At 39.3% G+C, this 21,209-nt stretch overlaps 2 protein-coding genes and 1 pseudogene across 2 annotated transcripts; 2 read left to right on the top strand and 1 right to left on the bottom strand.

The window, feature by feature from the left end:
- The first annotated feature begins 3,033 nt into the window (after positions 1-3,033).
- LOC143388838 (ubiquilin-1-like) lies at positions 3,034-4,596 on the top strand. The gene has a single exon (XM_076842328.2). It carries the CDS (start codon positions 3,034-3,036, stop codon positions 4,594-4,596), a length of 1,563 nt encoding a protein of 520 aa, XP_076698443.2.
- A 1,390-nt stretch (positions 4,597-5,986) lies between these two features.
- Positions 5,987-9,521, top strand: LOC143388826 (olfactory receptor 52D1-like; annotated as a pseudogene).
- A 2,877-nt stretch (positions 9,522-12,398) lies between these two features.
- Positions 12,399-13,355, bottom strand: LOC143388815 (olfactory receptor 52D1-like). The gene has a single exon (XM_076842323.2). It carries the CDS (start codon positions 13,353-13,355, stop codon positions 12,399-12,401), a length of 957 nt encoding a protein of 318 aa, XP_076698438.2.
- Positions 13,356-21,209: the final 7,854 nt, after the last annotated feature.

Genomic DNA, 21,209 nt, shown 5'->3' with positions numbered 1-21,209 from the left:
ATTATGCACCTGTATATTAAAATATATATGCATGCATTGTTTATTTAACTTTAATTTCCTCTCCCTGCTTAGAAGTTAGAATCAATAAATAATATATAATCAATAAATAAAAATAATATATAATCAATAAATAATATATTGATTATAATTATAATCAATAAATAATATATATAATAATAAATAATAAATAATATATATAATACTTGTTACACCTCAAGTACCTGCTAGGGATATATTAGGCAGTTGCCTCAACCACAAGATAATCTTTCTCCTTCTTCAATTTTAAAGAATCCCTTAAGGCTGCTCATCTGACACGGGACACACTTGAGCCTAAACTTACAAAGAAAAGCTGTTATGGTCTGCATCTTAAGTGTCCCCCATGGCTCAGTATTGAAGGATTGGTCCTGAGCCAATGGTGCTCTTGAGAGCTGGTGGAACATTTAAGAGGTGGGACCTGATAGAAGGAGGTGGGGTCACTGGGGATGTGCCCTTGTAGGGGATATCGGGACTCTGACCCTGTTTTCCTTTTCTCTCTTTACTTCCTGGTCACCATGAGGTGAGCAAATTGGCTTCACCTTGTGCTCCCTACTATGATGCTCTTCTTTGCCACAGGCTCAAAAGTGATGGAATCAGCTGACTGTGGACTAAAACTTCTAAAACCATGAGACAACATAAAGTCTTTCTTATAAGTCATCTCAGGTATTTGTCTCAGTGACAGAAAGCTGACTTAACACAAAACTGCTAGTTGCAAGGCTCCTAGGGACTAAATTTCTAGCATGGAGTTCAACTATTGCATACAGTTCTGCATTAATAAGAAAAGATTGTTAAATCATCTTGACTTAAATCTTAAATTCTTCCTATAAAAAATTGGCCTTGATGCCTCTCTAGCACTTTAAATTGTTGCATAAACTTAAAACTTTGATATTCTTTGACCCAAGAGTAATTCCATTTCTGTAAATTTACCCAGTGAAAGCAAGTAGTCATGCATATGGATCAGTTCTGGGCTCCACATGGTTTTTTCTGTCTGCACAGTCAGTGTAGGTGGGCTGGTCCCATGGTTTCCAATAACACCCATACATGCTGAGGAACAGCAGGTCTGCATCTCCAGCTTTGATGTATGGCAACTCTAGATCTCTAACAGGGACCTGAAACTAAATTTGGGTCGAAAGAGTATTCTTGATTTCCCTCTGAAAACTTGCTCCTGGCTATTCTTCAAACCCTGATAAGGGAGCCCGTAGAAGAGGAGAGCAAGGGTTGGTTAACCTCAGGTCTATGAGGGGAAAATCCCCTAGAAACACCAGATATGAAAAGGTGATTCTTGATACTTTAACCCCAGCTGCACATTAATGTATTTCCTAAGAGAAAGTCAGAACCATTAATTAAAATACCTGCTCCTGCTGGGGGCAACCAAAACAGAATCCGAAAAGGAACTGGGTGTGCTTCTAATACTTGGCATGCTAGAAGCTGTTTGGAGGTCTGGGAATTATCAGGAGAGGCCCAGTAGTCTGGCTGGGTGTCAGTGAGTCATGAGGCACTAAGAAAGTTCTTGAGTGGGTGGTCGTTTGAAACTCAGAACTTACAACTTACCTCATCTTGATATTGATTGGACAATGGAGATGCTGATTCCAACAAATCAGTGTTTGCCTGCAGCACATACCTGTCATCCTAGTGACTCTGTAGACTAAGGCAGGAGGATAACAAGTTTGACACCAGCCTCAGCAACTTAGTGAGACTGGCCCAAAATTAAAGAAAAAAAAAAAAGTGTGTGTGGGGTGCTGAGGATTTAGCTCAGTGGTAAAGTGCCCCTGAGTTCAATTCCCAGTATCAAAACAAACAAACAAACAAACAAAAACAAATCATTGTTTAAGAACATATATATCAATATATGATAAATGATAAGATTGTAGAAGGATCTAAATGCTCATGTTCCCCATATCCAGCAAGATAATTTGCAGGTAGTATTCTAGGCAGCCAAAATTTGATTTTATAGTCCCTGAAAATTTCAGATTCAGGAAAAGGGTTAAGTATATAATAGTGAGAACTAACGCTACGAACCTAAGATAACGTGATGCATTCATCTTCACTGTCATCAATAGTCGCTGCAGGAATTAGACTTGACTTTGCCTGGAGTGATCCAAACAGTGCCTCAGAGACTCACTGTTTTCTGCTTTTACAGTTGAAATAAGTCTCCTCCCAATTGACAAGTATCCTTTGTAGTAAATATGTTACCTTAAATCTAATAATTAAATCATATGACCCAGATACTGTTATTTTACCAAGATTTCTCTTGTCTCAGTCCTGATCCTCTGAGTTGGGATCACAGTTTGTTTCTCTGAAAGTAATTTTGCTTACAAGTTTTTGGGGAACATGAAGGTGTCGTTAGAAACATGTAGATGGATTCCTTCGTCCCTGAAAGGCCTCAGGGTGCAAGCTAGCTACTGATCTCTGTGAGGCTCTGTGGGATAATGATACATATTGCCATTCCATTCATACAGAAACAAGGACTTGAGACCTTGGCTGGGCCATGATCAGTTGATAGTAACTTAGTGACTAGAATTAGTACTTCCTAAGCTAATGCTTAGATCAGTGACTTTCCTATTCAGCCATATTCGCCAAATGCCACTGGTAGAATATTCAATAGTGAAACAGGATGGTGTGAAACATACTTCTAGGGAGGACACTTAATTATTTTTCTATTGCTGTTAAAATCAAATCATAAAGAGAGCCTAACCTCAAGCAGGTTGTAGAGACCTCTGCCCTTCCCCCATTCATGCCTGCCTTTCAACTGTGACCTCATCACTGACACCATATCCCCAAAGGCTGGTCCAGGAGTGGAGTAACCGCCCCCTCTAAGGGAGCCAGGTGGCTGCAGGGCTACACTGGGGAGGTGGCCTCTGCAGGACGTGGGTGAAAGGACATCACTGGACATCTACTGATCCCAGCACCCACGTGTACTCAGTGCCACATCTAGGCTTCTACAGGTCTGTGCCCCACAGTATCCTTAGGTGGCCTAGCATTCGGTCTCAAGGAAATATGGCACGGGCTAGGAAAGAAGCAGGGGACAGCCAGCTGGTGTCTGGTAGGGAGCCGTCATCACGTATCATCCGAGTGTCTGTCAAGACCCCACGGGACTGCCAGGAATTTTTGCTGGCAGAAGATAGTAGTGTTCGTCACTTTAAAAAGCAGATCGCTGAACGCCGTCACTGTGACATTGATCGATTGGTACTCATCTTCACTGGAAAAATCCTTAGGGATCAAGATATACTGAGCCAGCGGGGCATCCGGGATGGCACTACAGTCCACTTGGTGGTGAGGACTCGTTTGAAAGGGTTAGCCATCCCTGGAGCTATGCCAGGCACCACAGGCCACAGCACCCATCGTTCTGAACCACTAGCCTCCGAGGGGGCTTCGATGCTCACTAGGCTTGGTAGGCTGGCCCGGAGCTCACCTGATCTGGCTGACTTCTTTAGCCAGCTGACTCAACTCCTGATGACTGCACCAGAGTCTGTGGTGCAGTTCTTGGAAGACCCTTTAATTCAAGGTCTGGACAATGAGAAACAAGCAAACCATGTTCCTGGCAACCACGTTCCTGGCAACCATGTTTCTGAATCCTCAAGGCCAGTACAGAAACACGACCCAGCTCTCAAGACTCTGGAAACCGTGCAGAAGCGAGCCCAGCAGCAGGAACTCCTGGAGGCAGAGAAAAAGAGGCTGGAGGCCTTGAAGGCCGTGCCAGGTGGTGACAATGCCATGCATCCAATCTGCTCTGATCTCCAGCAGCTCATGCTCTCCACTCTGGCCCTATTAGTTGTCTCTAAAGGCCACATCTCAGGTTCAGAGTCTTGCAGAGGAGAAACCAATGCTCGTGGCAATTCTGATACTCCCACCACCATTCCTACTGCTTCTGTGCCTGCTAGGCCATTGGAACAAGAGGTCAGTACAGGAGTGGTTACCCAGGTCAGGGGCATGGCCTCAAATCAGGCCAGTTCAGGGCATAGGACTGGTATTCAAGACATACATTCAGGCCAGGAGCCTCCTTCTCAGGATAGCCAGCAGTCCATAGAGAAAAATTCTCTACCCAATCAGCTGAGACCTTCACCCTCTATTTTGCGTGGACTCTTGTATGCCCTACAGCAGAATCCAAGTCTGCTACACCAGATGACAACTGGCAGTCCCATGCATCATCAGATACCAATACTTTCCATTCTCACCAACCCGCGAGCACTTCAGGCACTGATACAGATAGAACAAGGCCTACAAATACTGTCCAGGGAGGTGCCTGCACTAGGTCCATTCTTACGGGACCCAGCTAGGCCACGTGGGGCTAGAGGAGTCGCAGAAAATAGGGGTCATAGAGAAAACTCTGTGCAACCCACCTTGGCTGTTCTTCAGTTCCTTCATGAATTGGTCCATGCCTGTTCGCAGTCTACCCAGTCCTCATTATCCTCATACCTTATCACGGAAGATCGCTACCATCAAGAACTTGAGCAGCTGAAGGCCTTGGGTTTTGCTAATCATGACGCCAACCTGCAGGCCCTGATGGCCACAGATGGAGACATCTACGCTGCCATTGAGAGACTGCTAGGAATGCCATAGGCCCAGGCCCTTCCAGCTGATGCCCACACTGCACCACCCTAGATAGAGGGAAGGAAAGGAGAGGGAAGGGGAGGGGGAGGGAAGTCACTTATTTTGGGAATTCCTCTTGCTTGTGTTGTGAGCATATTTGGACAGCTCTTGTCTCACTGCCCAAGCCTGTTCTACATTAAAAAGATTGCTTGGATCTTGCGTGTGATGTAAACTGAGGGGTAGGTGGGCAAATGGAGCATTATCTGGAAAAGTATGGGTCATGTTTTAAGATTTTGGGAACTTCATCTATTCTCCAACCTCAGAGTCTTTTTAAATTTTGAACATGAGGTGGGGAAATTCTGAGTCATCTCTATTCCACTCCAGAATGACTTAGAATTCTAGCCTTTGCTATCCCAAGAAGCCATGAATTTCCTTACGGTCTCTTGAAACTGTTTATTCTTTTATCTTTGTTTTCCTTGTCTCAAGGTACAGTCAATATTTCAGAATTCGTGTAACTTACCTCTTTGCTAAAGTTCTTCCTTTGTCATCTGCCTATGCCAGAAATCTGCTCTACTTTTGAAGCACCATTCTATCTTTCTATGCAGGCTTCTTTTTTAACCTGCAAAATGCTCAAATTTTCTATCTTATTAGTTATTGAAAATGATCTCTGAGTTTTTTTGCCCCTGAATTTCTTGTACAAAGAAGCATCCTTTCCAATGCTGATGTTTCACCATCCATTCCAGTAAGAGACTTAAAGTGCAGAAATGTTTCCATTTTTCCACATTACAAAAATGTTTTAGAATTTGATCTATGGACTTGTTTCCTGAAGATGCTTCGTTTAATGTATTTTTAATCCATTCCCTTACAGAATGGTGTTTCCTGAGAGTACATTATTAACAATTCTTTCTTTATTCCTCTTTCAGAGAATTTGGCCACTTTCATAGTCAACTCTGACTCTTCTATAATAATGATTCCTAAATCTCTTAGTTTAATATTGGTACTTTTCCCAGTGTACCAGCTTTCTTTCTGAGTATCTCAGGTGAATTTCTGGCTTAGTATTTCCAAATCTATTTCAGGATTTCCCAGTCCATCCTTATTCTAAATTCTTTGTTTCTTACACCTCAGTGAAAGTCATCAATTCCCCAATCCACCTTTACCGAAAAATCTTGATCCGTAAGTGATGTGACTCATCATTCTTCACAGTACCAGTGACTAAAGGTAAACATGTAGAAGGATAAAAGTTCATGGAAATATGGAAGAGAGGAAGCATATTTGGAAAGTTAAGAGGAAACGAAAAACTAAAAATTCAGGGCGTACTTCAGGAGACAGTCAAGTCTGGGTTGAACAATTGAGTCTCATGCTCTCGGGGCTGGGGGGATACACGTCTTTGAGGTAGTCTCTGTGACTCAATTGTGTTTTGATGCCCCATGAGTCTAAGGGCCTGAAGGTTGTGGAGGTGACGGACTGTACCCCAGATATCTCTGGGGCCCCCCTTTCTAGTACATGGGTTATTCAAATTTGTTGGTCTTAATTTCTGAGATCAGTTACCTATGTTTTTTATTAGGGAAGAAAGAGTCCCTGGGACAGAGTGAGGATGATAGAAAGAAAGCACTTTGGGATCCTAGAAGTAGGCTTCTTCCTCCTCCATCATCATGTAGGTCCCAGTAGTTAGACCCCTGAGTAGGGTGGAAGACATTATTGGCATTATTGTTAGCAGAATTACTTGGTACTGTGCCATGCTATACCTTAATGGAGAGCAGTTTACTGATGTCAGGAAATCATTCTCTTCCCCATTAAGTTTATTGCATTGTAGCTTTGGGATGATAAAGGAATCCAAACCAGAAGTTTAAGGAGTAAGACTTTGATGACAAAGCTGCAAAATCCTCTCAGCTGTGGTGAATGCAAGCTTGGATTTTGGTCTCCAAGAAGAAACCATGGAGAAGATCTGTCCTGTGCCATATCCAAGGGTGCCAGTCCAGAGTAGAGGCTGCAGATCCCTCAAGATATTAGCAACTGTGAAGGCCCTGCATACCTGATTAGCTCTCTAGCAGGACAAAACTAGGTGAGGAGCTGTGGGGAAAACTACATTTGAAGATAAGAGTTGGTGGTATCTACTAAAATAAATCCTTTCTGCAATACAAGTAATGGAGTAGGATTAAAATACTAGAAAAGGGGAAGAACACTGGGCAGAATGTGTTAAATGAACCTACAATGCTCACATTAGCATTCATCAACCTGTATTATCAGGCACTGTGAAACAGAACAAAACACAGTCACTGAGACACATTGTGGCATCATAAACTACAGTAAAAGTAGATAATATGAAGGATATGAAACAGGACTCCAGAAAGTTGAAATAATGAAGAAAATAAACTTTGATAGCCATTTGCATAAGTTTCCATAGTCATAAGTCATAAGTTTCCACAATTAGAGGCACAGAGAATTATCTTTACTCAACAGTAGAAGTGCCAGCTATAGCTTCATAACACAAAACTATACACAGTTTCAATCATGGACAAAAGTCTGCACACAGATATTTAATCATAGAAATGTAAAAATAAGAGAAAATAACAAAATATCAAGATAAAATGACTTCCCAGATTTTTTTAAAGAAAAAAAATTTTTTTTCACAATATGATATCCTTAGAAACTTAAATGTTAGCTATTATGGGAATAGAAAAATGAGAAATTCAGAAAGTGGTTCTTAAAATATATTCCATTATGAGACATTTGAAGAAAAGCCCGGGAGCAGGTGGGAGTCTATTGGAGTAATTGTTTCAAATAAGTCACAAGGTAGAGAGAGTGAGGGCCAAATAGAAAGCAAGTATGCCAAAAGGATACGCTGTAAAAGGTTGAGATTTCCTATGGTGAATGCCTGGTTTATTATGTCCATTCTATCCAAATCTGATAAGCTACTCAAAAGAACAAGAAATAGGTGTCTGCTAAATTCACTTAAAAGTTTGTAGATCTAGAAGTGAAGGAGTATAGCCAAGAATCAAAGTATAGTGACTAAAACACTAAGACAAATCTAATAACCTGGGGTCTGCATCTACCTGCCCTATGTAGAAAACAATGCATAATCATACCCCTTTCAACTGGGAACTTTATGTTTAAAAAGTATATTACAGTTTCGGTAAAGGAGAGACAATGTAAGAAGAGCTGTTCTTTAATAGATAATTAAATCAAATGGAGGCAGCTGTGAAGCATTTTTAGCTATACATATAGAGAAAACGTGCTTCAATAATGGAATTGGGTGCTCCTTAGTTTGTTCCTTGAAGTAGCAGTTACAGTGCTGGCTGACAGAAAGGCGGGGTTCCAGACAGTCTTTAATGTCACAAGTGATGGTCTCTCTGAAACTTTCGCTTTCACAAAGGTCTCAGGGTAGGAGCCTTGCTGTGTCTCGACTGCCATTCTTTCTTGTGTCATGTATCTTGTTGCACTGCTTGGAATACTGCCCTCATCCTTGTCATTGTGATGGACAGTGCCCTTCATGAACCGATGTACCTCTTTCTTTGCCTTCTCTTGTTGTAGGGACAGACAAAGCAAGGCACAGATGATAGCAGGAAACAGTTTGATTTGGCTGCAGCCAGGTTTAGAGGGCACAGCTTTTGTTGTAATCAATCCCCTGAACCCCTAGTTCAGGTAGTTTCAGAATTTTATTTTTTAAAATTTGTTTTAATTAGTTACACATGACAGTACAATGACCTTGACATATCATACATTTGAATCAGATGGGATATAATATCTAATTTTTCTGAGTATCCAGGTTGCAGAATCACATTGGTCATGCATTCACATACATACACACAGAATAATAATGTCTGCTTTATTATACACACATAATAATTATACCCAGCATGTAAGGGGAGGGGCTTAGAAGTTCACAGTCTGCAAAAGTTCACATAAAAGCAGCTTTTTCTTTCATTGTTCTGGGGCAAGTTAAACCTTCAAGGACCTGAGAGGGGGAAAATTTCTTGTCCCCTTTCTTTCCTCCTCCTGCCAGCAGTTACCATGGAGCCCAAATGGTAACTTATCTTAGAAATGTAGACATCTCTGTGAAACCCCAGCTCAAGGCTAGAGGCCTTGTTTACAAATTTCTACAAACTATATACTGGATGCATATTTGTGAAAAACTACAAGGGGGTGTCCAGCCCCTGGAGTGCTGATTTCTTCCCGGCCAGTGGCCAAGCAAAATAGGGCAACACAAAAATAGGAAGTTTATCTACATTGAACTCTTTTGTAGAGACTCTTCTGTCGACAGTCCTAAAACCAGCCATGGTAAAGATTTCTGGAGAATCCCACTTAAGACTTTTCTGTGGAGAAAGGGAGTGCCGCTACACTTTCTCTCACTGATCTGGCTTTCAGCGCCACCACAGGGCCCCAAATGCTGGACATTTAATGGCTCCATGCAGATGATATTTCCTTTGGTGGATCCCTGGCTCAGATGGTTTGTGTCCTTTTTATCTTGTGCTCCAAAGTACTTGTTCTCCTGGCCACTGCCTTTGATAGATACATGGTTATCAATTGAGATAAACAACCCATGGAGATATACAACCATTCTCAACTACACTGCCATAGGCAGAATTGTATTTTGGGGTATGTTCTACACTATAGCTGTTGTCTCATCCTTAATCTTCCCTACTGTGGCTACCATAATATGCCTCTCATGTACTGTGAGCATATCTATGAGCATCGCCTGTGCCAACATCACTATCAATATTGCCTATGGGCTGAATGTGGCTCTATTGGCCACGGGTCTGGATTCCGTCCTCATTGCCATCTCCTATGGCTTTATCCTCCATGTTGTCTTTCACCTTCCATCTCAAGATGCCAGACTCAAGGCTCTGAGTACCTGTGGCTCCCACCTTGGTGTCATCCTCATTTTCTACATCCCTGCTTTCTTCTCCTTCCTTGCTTCCACTTACCATCTAGCATGTGTACAACTTTCTGACTAACCTGGAGGCATAGTGACTTCTGTGCTCAATTTTGTCATCTATGGGACTAAAACCAAGGAGATTTGTAGTCAACTATCCTTCTGGGATTGCTTCACTTTGGGGATGATGTGGTCTTGATCCATCAGTTGAGATAATGAGAGTAGTATAGAAACTGTGGTGGATTGCTGATAGATTTGTAGGTGTAATGGAAGAGTATTATTACAAACCATGGGACTTGCTTTCTAATACTGGAAACATCATTTGGCCAATCATGAACTCATTTCTTTCCCAGTATCTCAAGTCTCTGACAGTTTTGCAGTCTGTTGAATATAGTGCCCAAAAGTGGACCCATTTTAAATATGGCTATGGGAATCTGGAATCCTGACACCTGACTGTTTCTATCACTAACTTTTTGGGTAGTGCTGATTCTTACTTTTGTTCAGAAGTAACATGGACTTTAGAGAGCAGACATGGTACCCACAGACATGTATTTTAGGAGCAGAACAACAGTTGCAAAGGCATTGAGCAATTGTTCTCACTCCTACTTTCAGCATTTTTGTATGTTTTTCTCTCTCCTTAAAAATCATGCTTCTGTCCCTTTAGCATTTATTATTCAAGAAACAGACGGACTTCACTTTTGCCACTGGGTGTTTTTATAGGCTACTATTCTCATAAAAGAACTCATCTTATTTGTTCATTAATTCACTAACTTACTCAATTCAATACTCATAGCTAGGGTTAGTCCCAAGCATAGTCAGATCACAAGCAAGGGAATAAAAGAGATTTTTCTTGAGATTATCAATAAAGACTTCATAAAGGAAGTAATGTTCAACCAATGTCTTAAAAGATGGGTAAGCATTTGCCAGGTGAATAAGCCAGAAAGAAATTCCAGGTAGAGGAAAGTGCATGAATAAAGGCATGGAGGTCTGAGGGTTTGGTGTACAGTTGGAATGTCATGAAGGCTGTTCTTTACCTACCAGTCCTTACATAGGATTACTGTAAGAGAATCTCCTAGCAGGAGATATTTGAAACATAGTAAAGGCTAATAAGTATCAGTTATTAAAATGTCTCAGACATTCTGAGTCTGTTTCCTCATGTTTAAAATGAAGGTAATGCCATCTATTGGGTATTAGCAAAGATTTCTGTTAAGTTAAACAGAAATGATATATAGCACAGTGCTTGTCATATATGCATTCATAAAAATGCAGTTATTTACTCCTTTCTCTGCTCCAAAAGCTTTCCTATCCCCACCTCAAGTTTGATGGGCAGGTAACAATGACCGAGGTCTGTGATGCTCAGTGGATGCTTTAATTTCCCATAACATATCTTCAGGCCTGCTCCTTATAACAGTGAGATTAGATTTCATAAGGCCTGGCCCAAAACAAAACAAAACAAAACAAAAACCCAATTTCATTTACAATATCTCCCAACATGCAAAGAGGAGAGGAAAGTGGGACCATTCTTGAAGAAAACTGAAGGGCTTTGTTTGTTGTTGCTGCCACCCTCCTGAATTTCTAAGTGTCTTATTGCTGCTTATTCTGTCAGAATGGGCTCCTAGTCCTGGGAACCAAGGGCATTCCTTTCTTGAAAGTTTTAGGACCTAGAGTCTATTGGGGCAGTACTGGGCACCATGATGACAGGTGTGTGATGTGCTCAGCCCACATGAAGCCCCAGCGATGCTGTACTAGCCTTGAGGTCGTCTGTGTAGCAAGCAGAGGTGTACAGTGGTCATTGCCCCTTGCTACCATTAAGTAAACAAAACCATCCTTGTCCTGGCTTCCTTCTCTACGGGACATTCCTTCTTCCTGGAATCAGTTTTAGTAATGTTTTTATACACACTCTATCTCTAATTCCTCTCAATTTTGGATTTGCCCTCCCATTCCAGGGAAACCACCTTAAGTTCAGCTATGGCCGAACTAATTGACAAACCCAGCAGCTATTTATCCTTTGTCTTTTTTAATAAGAGAAAAACGAACACGTTTATTAACATGTTTATTTCACATTTATATTGGAAGCATCCAGAGAGAGAGTGTAGTTCTCAAATTCTGCCTTATATAGCATCTTCAACAAAGATCTGTAAATTTTTTCAGAAGGAACATGACAGAGAAAAAAGACTTTGAGTCTTTACAAACAGCAGCTTGAGGCAAGGCAAAAAAACTGGCAGATAAATGTGAGTTAGGAAAGCTTGTTTTCAATTTGCATTGCATTTCCTGTGTGATCTCATGTTTTTCTTTTTTCCTGGATTATCAATACTATAATATCTCTCTTTCTCCATTCTTTTTTAAAAATATGTTTTTTAAGTCGTTGTCGGATTTTTACTGTATTTGTCTATATGCCGTGCTGAGTCGAACCCAGTGCCTCACATATGCTAGGCAAGCACTCTACCACTGATGCCACAACACCAGCCCCTCCTATTCTGCTTTTAAAAATTGTTTCTTTTTGGTTATAAATAACCTTAGAATTCATTTTGACGTAATTATAAAAGCATGGAATATAATTTGTTCTAATTCAGTCCCCAGAACTTCTCTTTCCCTTCCCTACTCCTTCCCCCTATTCCCTTCCCTCTACTCTACTGATCTTTCTGCTACTTACTTATAGTTTTTTTCTTTTTAATTAGAGGAGAAACTGGCTTGCTCCTTACTAGGTCACCGCCACTTTTGAGACAATAGTGAAAAATATCATCTTTCTGTGCTTTTTTGAGTTCTTTAAGGAGCTGTGGAAACATAACATGTTCAATGTGATAACCAGTCTCCCATTTCATCAGGTCAATCTACTTCCTTCTGGAATTTCCAACCACATAAACCCAGTCTTGTCATATCACAGATCTCCATTCATGGAAATGCATCTAGCAAGCAATCTTACCCATTTATTATTCTTATCTCCAAGGTCTACTAGAATTCATGTTGAGATCTTCCCCAAGAGAAACAGTCTTAGAAGTCGACTCCGAATCTCCTTGGTTCTAGCTCCATAGATGATGGGATTGAGTACAGGAGGCACCAGCACATAGAGATTCGCCAGAAAGATGTGCACATGCTTGGGAACTCGGTTGTGACCAAAGCGGTGGGTGAGGAAGGAGAAGAAGGCAGGGATGTAGAAAACGAGGATGACACCAAGGTGGGAGCCACAGGTACTCAGAGCCTTGCGTCTGGCATCTTGAGATGGCAAACGAAAGACAGCATGGAGGATAAAGCCATAGGAGATGGCAATGAGGATGGAATCCAGACCCACAGCCAGAAGGGCCACAGTCAGCCCATAGACAATATTGGCAGTGATGTTGGCACAGGCCAGCCGAGCGATGCCCATATGCTCACAGTATGTGTGAGCCATGACATGGTGGCCACAGTAGGGCAGTCGCCTCAGCAGGAAAATGAAAGGGGAGACAAAAGCTATACTACGGAGTATACTAACAAGTGCAATACTGCCTATTACTGTATTGTGGAGGATAACTGTGTATCTCAGTGGTTTGCAGATAGCCACATATCGATCAAAGGCCATGGCCAGGAGAACTGAGGACTCCAGAGCATAGATAGCATGGACACAAAACATCTGGGCCAGGCATCCAGCAAAGGAAATCTCACCTGCATGGAGCCACAAAATGACAAGTGTCTTGGGCACAGTGGTTGAACTGAGAGCCAGGTCAGTGAGTGAGAGAAGACAAAGGAAAAGGTACATGGGTGCATGCAGGGCACTGTGTGTCATAATGACAAGGATGATGGCAGCATTGCCAAGCAGTGTTACCAGATATGCAGCACAGAATGGAATTGCAATCCAGATATGGGCAAACTCCAGCCCTGGGATCCCTGTCAGAACGAGAGTGTCTGGAAGACTGTTATCACTGATGTTGGAGGCTGACATCCTTCCTAGCAAATCAAGGATTCCTTCCAAGGGTTGATGGTATGTCTACCCTGGAACAACAGGCATGTGGTTGATTCACATGAAATTATGACCTGTCTGTGAAATAATAGTTATCAGACTGTGGAGAATGTTTTTTTACATGTTCAAGCATCTGAAAAGTATTTCTTTGAAGGACAACATGCCCTTAACTTTTTGACAATGATTTGATGATGCATTCACCCTTTTTCTCACTTTGTAACCTGTCTTCCCAGATATACGCCATATGCTTACTTTTATATTTCTCCTGAAGTGCCTTGTAAGAAGCTGGACAAACTGTGTGCAATGGTGCAGTGGTAATTTCAGAAATTCAAGAGGCTGAGGCAGGGGGATCCCAAGTTCAAGGCCAGTCTCAGCAACTTAGCAAGGCCATAAGCAATCTAATGAGACTCTGTCTCAAAATAAAAAATAAAAAGGGCTGAGAATATGGCTCAGTGGTTAAAAACCCTGATACCAAAAAAGCAATTAAGAACTACAACAAAAAAAGAAGCTAGACAACCTGGATATGATTTAATATCTATTCCTAATTTAATACCTATAATGATAAAAACATTCCTTTAGGTATAATAGAAGAAAGAGTGAGATAAAGTCATCTTTGCTTTCTTGGCAACAACATGCTCAACTGTATCAAAGTCAGCTCACCCTGCAAGCCTATCAGTGTAATGACAGAATATATGGCCAAATTAGAATGGTGTTAATAGAGACTGATAAAGGGAGAAAGCAGGATGTGCTGATCTTTTTTTTTAATGGTAGTATATTTTTTATATATCTTTATTTTTTACTTGTTCTATTTAGCTTCACATGATAGCAGAATGCATTTTAATTAATCATACACAAATGGAGTGCAACGTTTCAATTCTCTGGTTGTACATGGTATAGAGACAGATCGTTTGTGCAATCATACATGTACCTAGGGTCATGATATCTGTCTCATTCCACCATCTTTTCTACCCCACTAACCATAAATATATAACAAAGAATTTTATTTTGACTGTAGAGAAATAGCTAGCATTATTTACATTCTCTCCTTAATATTTTTTGGTACTTAAAAGGGCCCTGAAGAGAATGCCAGTAAACCTGAGTTTCAGTCCAAATTCTGTAACAAGATTGATGTGTGACGTTGAAAAAAATCTCTCTGTTCTTGGGGAAAAATTCAATTTAGAAAGGGCATGATTCTGTAGACATTTTCTTCTTTTCTATCAGCTCACTAAGTAGCACTGGAAAAATCCTAATACCTTTTTTTTGTGTCTCAGTTTATTATGTCCAAACTAGGAATGACATCATCCAGCTTACCAGGTTCATAAGATTTTGTAGGTTAGCAAAGATTAATATCATGGTATTAAATGTTTGAATTCTCTGAATAAAACCTCTACTTTCCCTCCCCATTCCTATGCCCCCTCCTTCTCCTTTTGCAAGTCCTTTATCTCCTTATAATCTAAAGTGTTTAAATACTCATACCCCTTTCTAACAGGAAGATCAGGTCCAGAGAAGTGAACTGATGTAATTTAGATCACAGGCATGTTACTTGCAGAACTGAAATTGGGTCTCTTATCTTAACTGAAATTAGGTGTTTCTTATTCCACAGTTCATTAATATGGCCAATAATTGAATTTCTACCTCTTCCAAAAAAAAAAAAAACCATTTCAATTAATATCGATTTCTAACACTCCAATAACTTTTCTGTACTTCTTATCTGAACTTCAAAGAAGTGAAGACAACTAAGGAGCCCCTTCCTGTTTGCAATGAGATTTCCAGTGATGATAACAGAAGATCTTGGACTGTTGGGGGAAAGGAACTTGAATGGCAGAGTCTGGAGACCTGAAATCACTAGATCTTCCCTTCTCCTCTCTTCCTGGCCTACTCTTGCTTCATAAGGATGTTTTCAAATGGTTGTTGCAATTTATCTGCTACTCTCTCTGCATCTACGGATTGGGAGGACTAGGAAGTTTAGGGTAAGAGCAGGTTTTAGTTTTCTTTCTTGGAGAAACAAGGGAAAAGGTACTGAGCTTTTTCACAATGGGCCTCCCTCCCAAACTTTTCTCAGCATCTTGTCTCCGTGATGGTGAGTTTTTGAGGTCCTCTTTTCAGTCCTAGATTTCAGTACAGTAACTTAACTCTTGGATTACTTTATTTATTTATTTATTTATTTTTTACTGAACAGTTGCTGGTAAATCTGATTTTAAGCACTTACCTTAGTAATAGACATGCACTTTCAGGTGTAGAAGGAGATGATAGGGGTTCTGAGTAAAGATCTGTGGTATCCGTGAGAAGCTGTGTGGCAGAGTATGGTTGTGTGATGGCTTGGGCAGGAGGTGTGTATCTGGATACAAAGTTGTGTTCAGGCAGGTGACAGCTATGTCTGCAGGTTTAGATGTGTGAGGTATGAGGGAGTGGAGGGTCTGAATGTGCAACCGGCATTCTCAGTTTTCTGAGTTTTTAAAATGTCTTCAGCTCATCTCTCTATTCCAGCCTCCTTTAGTTGAAGGTCTTGGTAAGTGAGATTATTTATTGCTTCCCTCTGTGATAATCAGGTGTGAAAAATCAGGTAGCCTTCTCTAGGGATTTGATTTGTGGTATGTCTGTTGAGGAAGAGAAAGAAAATAAGTAGCTGATAAAAGAAGAAAGAGGCCAGGAAAACTTTTTGGTACATTTGTAATGAAAGTGGAAATTAAATATATCTAATCTATGTGTTTTATTCTCCATTCTTATTTCTTCTTTCCTTGACTCCATTTTCTGTCTTTTTATCTTTACCTTAATGAGCCTCATTGAATTCTCACTCAGGGTGAATCAACCAGAATTCTGTGCTTATAAGGGCATGGTGAAAGACTGATGTGAATAGTGCAGCAAATAATGGTGTTGGACATGTACACATAGTGTGGCACTATCAGACTGGTGGCATTATGCACATTTGGACAAAATGCAAGTTCCAAGATAAAAATAATTACTTGCAATGATAGCAGAGTAGTAAATAAAGTATAGGAGTTTTCTGAGCATGACTCATTGCAATTGCTCATGTTGTGTGCCCACAAAGCCAGTCCTTGTAGGAAATAACATCAGTGCCTGGTCTGAATTAACTTCACTGTATCTCATGACAGTTAGCATCTAATGTCAGGAAGGTTTTTACATCTATCAGAGCCCTCTTTCAGGATTCATTCATTCTCCTTCATTTCAGAGCACTTTGCTCTTACAACATTCATTTTCCTGTCAAATTAATCCAAACCAGTTTTCTTCAAGATTCTTATTCATTTCCTTAAATAAAAAATTGTGCTCCATTGTGTACTATGAATTGAAATGCAAAAATAAATAGATGCGTACATTCCCCTTCAAAAACTTTTGAGTAGACATCTAGAAGTTATCGTTAAAAGCATAAATATTAGAAAAAATATGTAATTTTCAGTGTATTGTGAATTTTGACATTTAAAAATGAACCTCTAATATCACTATTTTAAATGTACCAATGGACATCTAGAAGTATTACATTTGCCATTATTTATTTAAAATATATGAGAAAGTTTTTCTGAAATGTCAGAAATTTAATATTATTATTTTGTCTTCTTGGAATTGGTTCATTATCCTATCTATTCATTTTTTACTTTTATATCTCATGATGATAACTCCCATACTTAAAATATGTATATAAATTGGAGGGCTGGGGTTATGGCTCAGTGGTAGAGCACTTGCCTAGCATGTGTGAGGCACTGGGTTCAAGTCCCAGTACCACATATAAATAAATGAATAAAATAATTATCCATCAACTTCTAAAAAATTTTTAAAAGATGTATATAAATTGGAATTATTTTTTTCTAAAATAATAGGATTCAACATAAAAATATTTTATTGCAATTATCATGGTGATACTTCAATAAAAGCAATATTAAAATCTTTAAATTTCATGCATTATTTTTTTTTTATTGTTGTATTTCCAGTGTCTTATTTTTTTTTATTGGTTATTCAAAACTTTACAAAGATTGCAGAATCACATCGGTTACACATCCACATTTTTACATAATACCATAATTTTTCATGCATTATTAAATATGTTTTTGGAAATATTTTTCTTAATGAAAATTATAGAACTTTCTTTTTTCTCCAAAGTTACTTTACATGTCTACAAGTCAAGACCAATGGAATGAGGAAAATTTCACATTCAGTTATTCTCAATTTTATTTATAAAAATTAAGCTGTAAGAAATTATCCACATAAATAACTTGGTTGGGAATGACTTTTTTTCTATAATGCAGGATTTATGCCCTAAATAAGAGTAGCTGCTATAATTAATCAGTAACTGTCCCAAGAAAGTAGTTTCTGGCTATTTGAAACTCGAGGAGGAGACTCACAGAGGTGATGCACAGATCTTTAAGGAGATAGTCCAGTCAGGTGATGCTGGTACATTGAGGGACATGTTGAGGTTGTTGAAAAATAAGGGACAAATAAAAATGTAAGCAGAAACCACTGCTTCTATTAGAATTAACTGCTTTGCTTAGGAAAAAACAGATTCTTGGGTGACACTGACAAAAAACAATATGAATAGGATCCCTTAAGCCTCTTCCAATGTTCCAGTCTGCCTCTAATGCTTCCTGTTGGCAAAACCTGACAGGCAATTGGCAGGCAAAGAAAAAGTGTGATCCCACCTGAGCATGGGAAAGCAGAGCACAGACAGGGTGGTGGAGCCAAAAGACGAGCTTAACGTGCAACACAGTCAACTTGCAGTACCTAGGTACACATGTGTGCATTATACTTGTATAGTATTTTGAGATTGAATAAATATTAAGCATATAAAGATCAGAAATATTCCCATTCATTTGTCAGACTTTACAATAATTTTTTTTTAGATGGACACAATATCTTTTTTTTATTTTTATGTGGTATTGAGGATCGATTATTTATTATGTAACATAAGAGAAAACTATATATTACTAAGAAATAGGAAACATTTTACAAGATTAAATCATATTGAATACAACTTCATTTTTTTTAATTGGTTGTTCAAAACATTACAAAGCTCATGATATATCATCTTTCATACATTTGACTCAAGTGGGTTATGAACTCCCATTTTTACCCCAAATACAAATTGCAGAATTACATTGGTTACACACTCACATTTTTACCTAATGGCATATTAGTGACTGTTGTATTCTGCTACCTTTCCTATCCCCTACTATCCCCCCTCACTTCAAAATATATGAAATTACTTGATAAAAATAATTTTAATTGAATAATGACTATCTTTTCTGGTGTACATCTTCTCTAAAAGTATACAAACACAAATGCATACGACATTAATTTTTTGTCCTTAAGCATCATACAGTGAGTTTGAAACATTTACATTTTACTTGCAATTACTAAATATAGTACTTCAATTGTTTGAATGTATTTAGCTTTTTAATAATAACATAGCTTCCTGATAATTTTTTAATAACAACTTTCAAAAAAGTTCTTTAGGTGAAAGTGTTTGAAAAAATCATTGTTTGACTCTTTATACTTTTTTCTTGAAAGTTTTTTTTTTTTTTTAAAGAGAGAGGTGAGAGAGAGAGAGACAGATAGAATTTTTTATATTTATTTTTTAGTTTTTGGCGGACACAACATCTTTGTTTGTATGTGGTGCTGAGGATCAAACCCGGGCTGCACGCATGCCAGGCGAGTGCGCTACCGCTTGAGCCACATCCCCAGTCCTCTTTATACTTTTTTCATGAAGTGTCCCTTTAATAGCTCTGACTTATTCAACTTTAAACCAGAGCTGAGAGCGCCAGACGTCTACCATTGCCCTATATTGTAAATATACTTTATGATATATATATAAATTCAGCTCTTCTAAATCCCTCCAGAATCTTCTGGTTTAAGGGCATCATTTACCAGTTTTATTTGGCAGAGGATCCTAATGACATATTGCTTACACGATGACAGGAACCATGAGACATGGTGTGCTGGCAGATACGCCCTGCTTGGCTGGGAAGACTGGCAGTGTTGCCTTGGTCTTTGCACAGAGGTCTGAACCACCTTAGGGAACAGGTAGCAGGAGGTAAACACTGGGATCCTGCTGTGAGAAGCCTATTCCCAGCAGACTTTGTCTAGGGGATATTAGGTCTCACTATAGCCCTTCCACTGCTCAGAGGTTGACATTCGGCTTCTGTGAACTGTGGTATGAGTGTGGGGTCTTCCACAGCCTTGGCCTGGCTTGGGGACAGCACAGCCCACTTCTCCAGGAGCACCTGAGACAGGTTGGGGCATGGCCTTGTAGCTGTTCTATTTATCTACCTCACTAAAACTCCTTCAATCTTGCTTCCCTTTTCTCACCTGCCCCTTCTCACCTCCATTTTATTTCCTATATCTTTTTCATCCTTTTCTCTCTGCCTATTTTCCATCTCTCTTTTCCCTGTTCTCCTATCTCTGTCTCTTTTACTCTTTTGTCATTTTCCTCCTCACTCTTTCCCCGCTTTTTGCTTAATGTGAACATAGGGAAAAATATAGGGAAACAGAAAGGACCCTGTCAGCAGAGGCCACTCAGCTGCACTCCATCATTTCCAGGTACATCAGGAAGGAGATACTAAATCCATCCTTATTCTGCTGCAGAGGTTTTTAGTTTAAGACAATTTTAGACTTCCTTATGGTGAAAAGTGTTTTACTTGGTGGAATGAGACTTATGTGTGTTGTTCAAGAAGATGGGTGGCCTCGAGATCATCTTCTCTAGAATCTTCAATGCCTATTACTTTGCATTACATGGTAATGATGGGGGATCATTGCATGGGACAGGTTTCTCAGAGATCATCTGGTTCCTCTTTCTTGCCTCTTTATATCCAGTGCTACTGCTTAGGATTAGGTCCTTGGGACTCTTTCTCAGATATTTATACCCCTAGTAGATAATTCCACTATGAGGACTAATGTGATTAAACAGAGAAAAATATATTTCTCTCCTGAGGGTCATATAAAATAATAAATATTCCAGTGTTATAATAAATTACTCAATGATAGGTAATTACACTCAAGTATTCAGAATAATTCATGAGAGGCAGAAGGGAATCTAATACCTAAGTTATGAAATTGGCAGGTGTAGCTACATTTTTACAGGGTATTGCAAAGGTTTTGTGGTATGCCACAGAAATAGCATGAAGTATCCTTAAATGTAGTTCCTTCCCCAAATGCTATTCCTGAAATTCCATGGTGCACAAGAGAGTGAGGGAAGGATGTAGAATGCCTTGTATTGTGTCTTTATCATCTTCTCATAACCTTGCTTGGGCTGATGTAAGGTAAGAATTCCTGGGTGAGAATGTTTCTAAGAGAAGTAACAATAACCTGCTATGGGCATGAAATAATGCCATTTTTATAAGTTCATAGGAAAACTAAGGTGGTGGGTGGAATATTTTTAATGTTATAATTTTTCTTTCTTAAGTCTTCGTACAGTAGTTAGCTGTACCACTAACTACTATGTGAAGATAAATGGTTTGAAATATTTTTATGTAACACATACACTTTTTTTGTTAAAGAAAACACAAAGTATAATAAATTTCCCATATAAACATTGTTTTAAATAGCAACAATAAACTAAAAGCAATATATATGTTATAGTATATATATGTAATGCTTAATAATTGGTTTGATATGTTCAAATTCTCTCTTGATAAATCCAATTTCCCTCGTTCACTCTCTCTCCTCTAACATATGTATATCTGTATGTCTATACAACAACTCTATTTTTGCCCTATTTTATAAGTAAAGGCAATAGTTTAAGAAAACTTCCTAATGTAACATTGGTAAATTGTAGCTACACTGGGACTCAAACCCTTAACTGAAACACTACAATGCCTCTTAGGAGCTATT

The sequence above is a fragment of the Callospermophilus lateralis genome, chromosome 2 (assembly GCF_048772815.1).
Source record: "Callospermophilus lateralis isolate mCalLat2 chromosome 2, mCalLat2.hap1, whole genome shotgun sequence".
NCBI classification, from domain to species: domain Eukaryota; kingdom Metazoa; phylum Chordata; class Mammalia; order Rodentia; family Sciuridae; genus Callospermophilus; species Callospermophilus lateralis.
Note: the sequence above shows the minus strand (reverse complement) of the source record. Positions and strands in the feature narration are given on the sequence as shown.

Bases quoted from the DNA above. Each gene is read 5' to 3' on its own strand.
- LOC143388838 (XM_076842328.2), top strand. From the start codon at position 3,034: ATGGCACGGGCTAGGAAAGAAGCAGGGGACAGCCAGCTGGTGTCTGGT.
- LOC143388815 (XM_076842323.2), bottom strand. From the start codon at position 13,355: ATGTCAGCCTCCAACATCAGTGATAACAGTCTTCCAGACACTCTCGTT.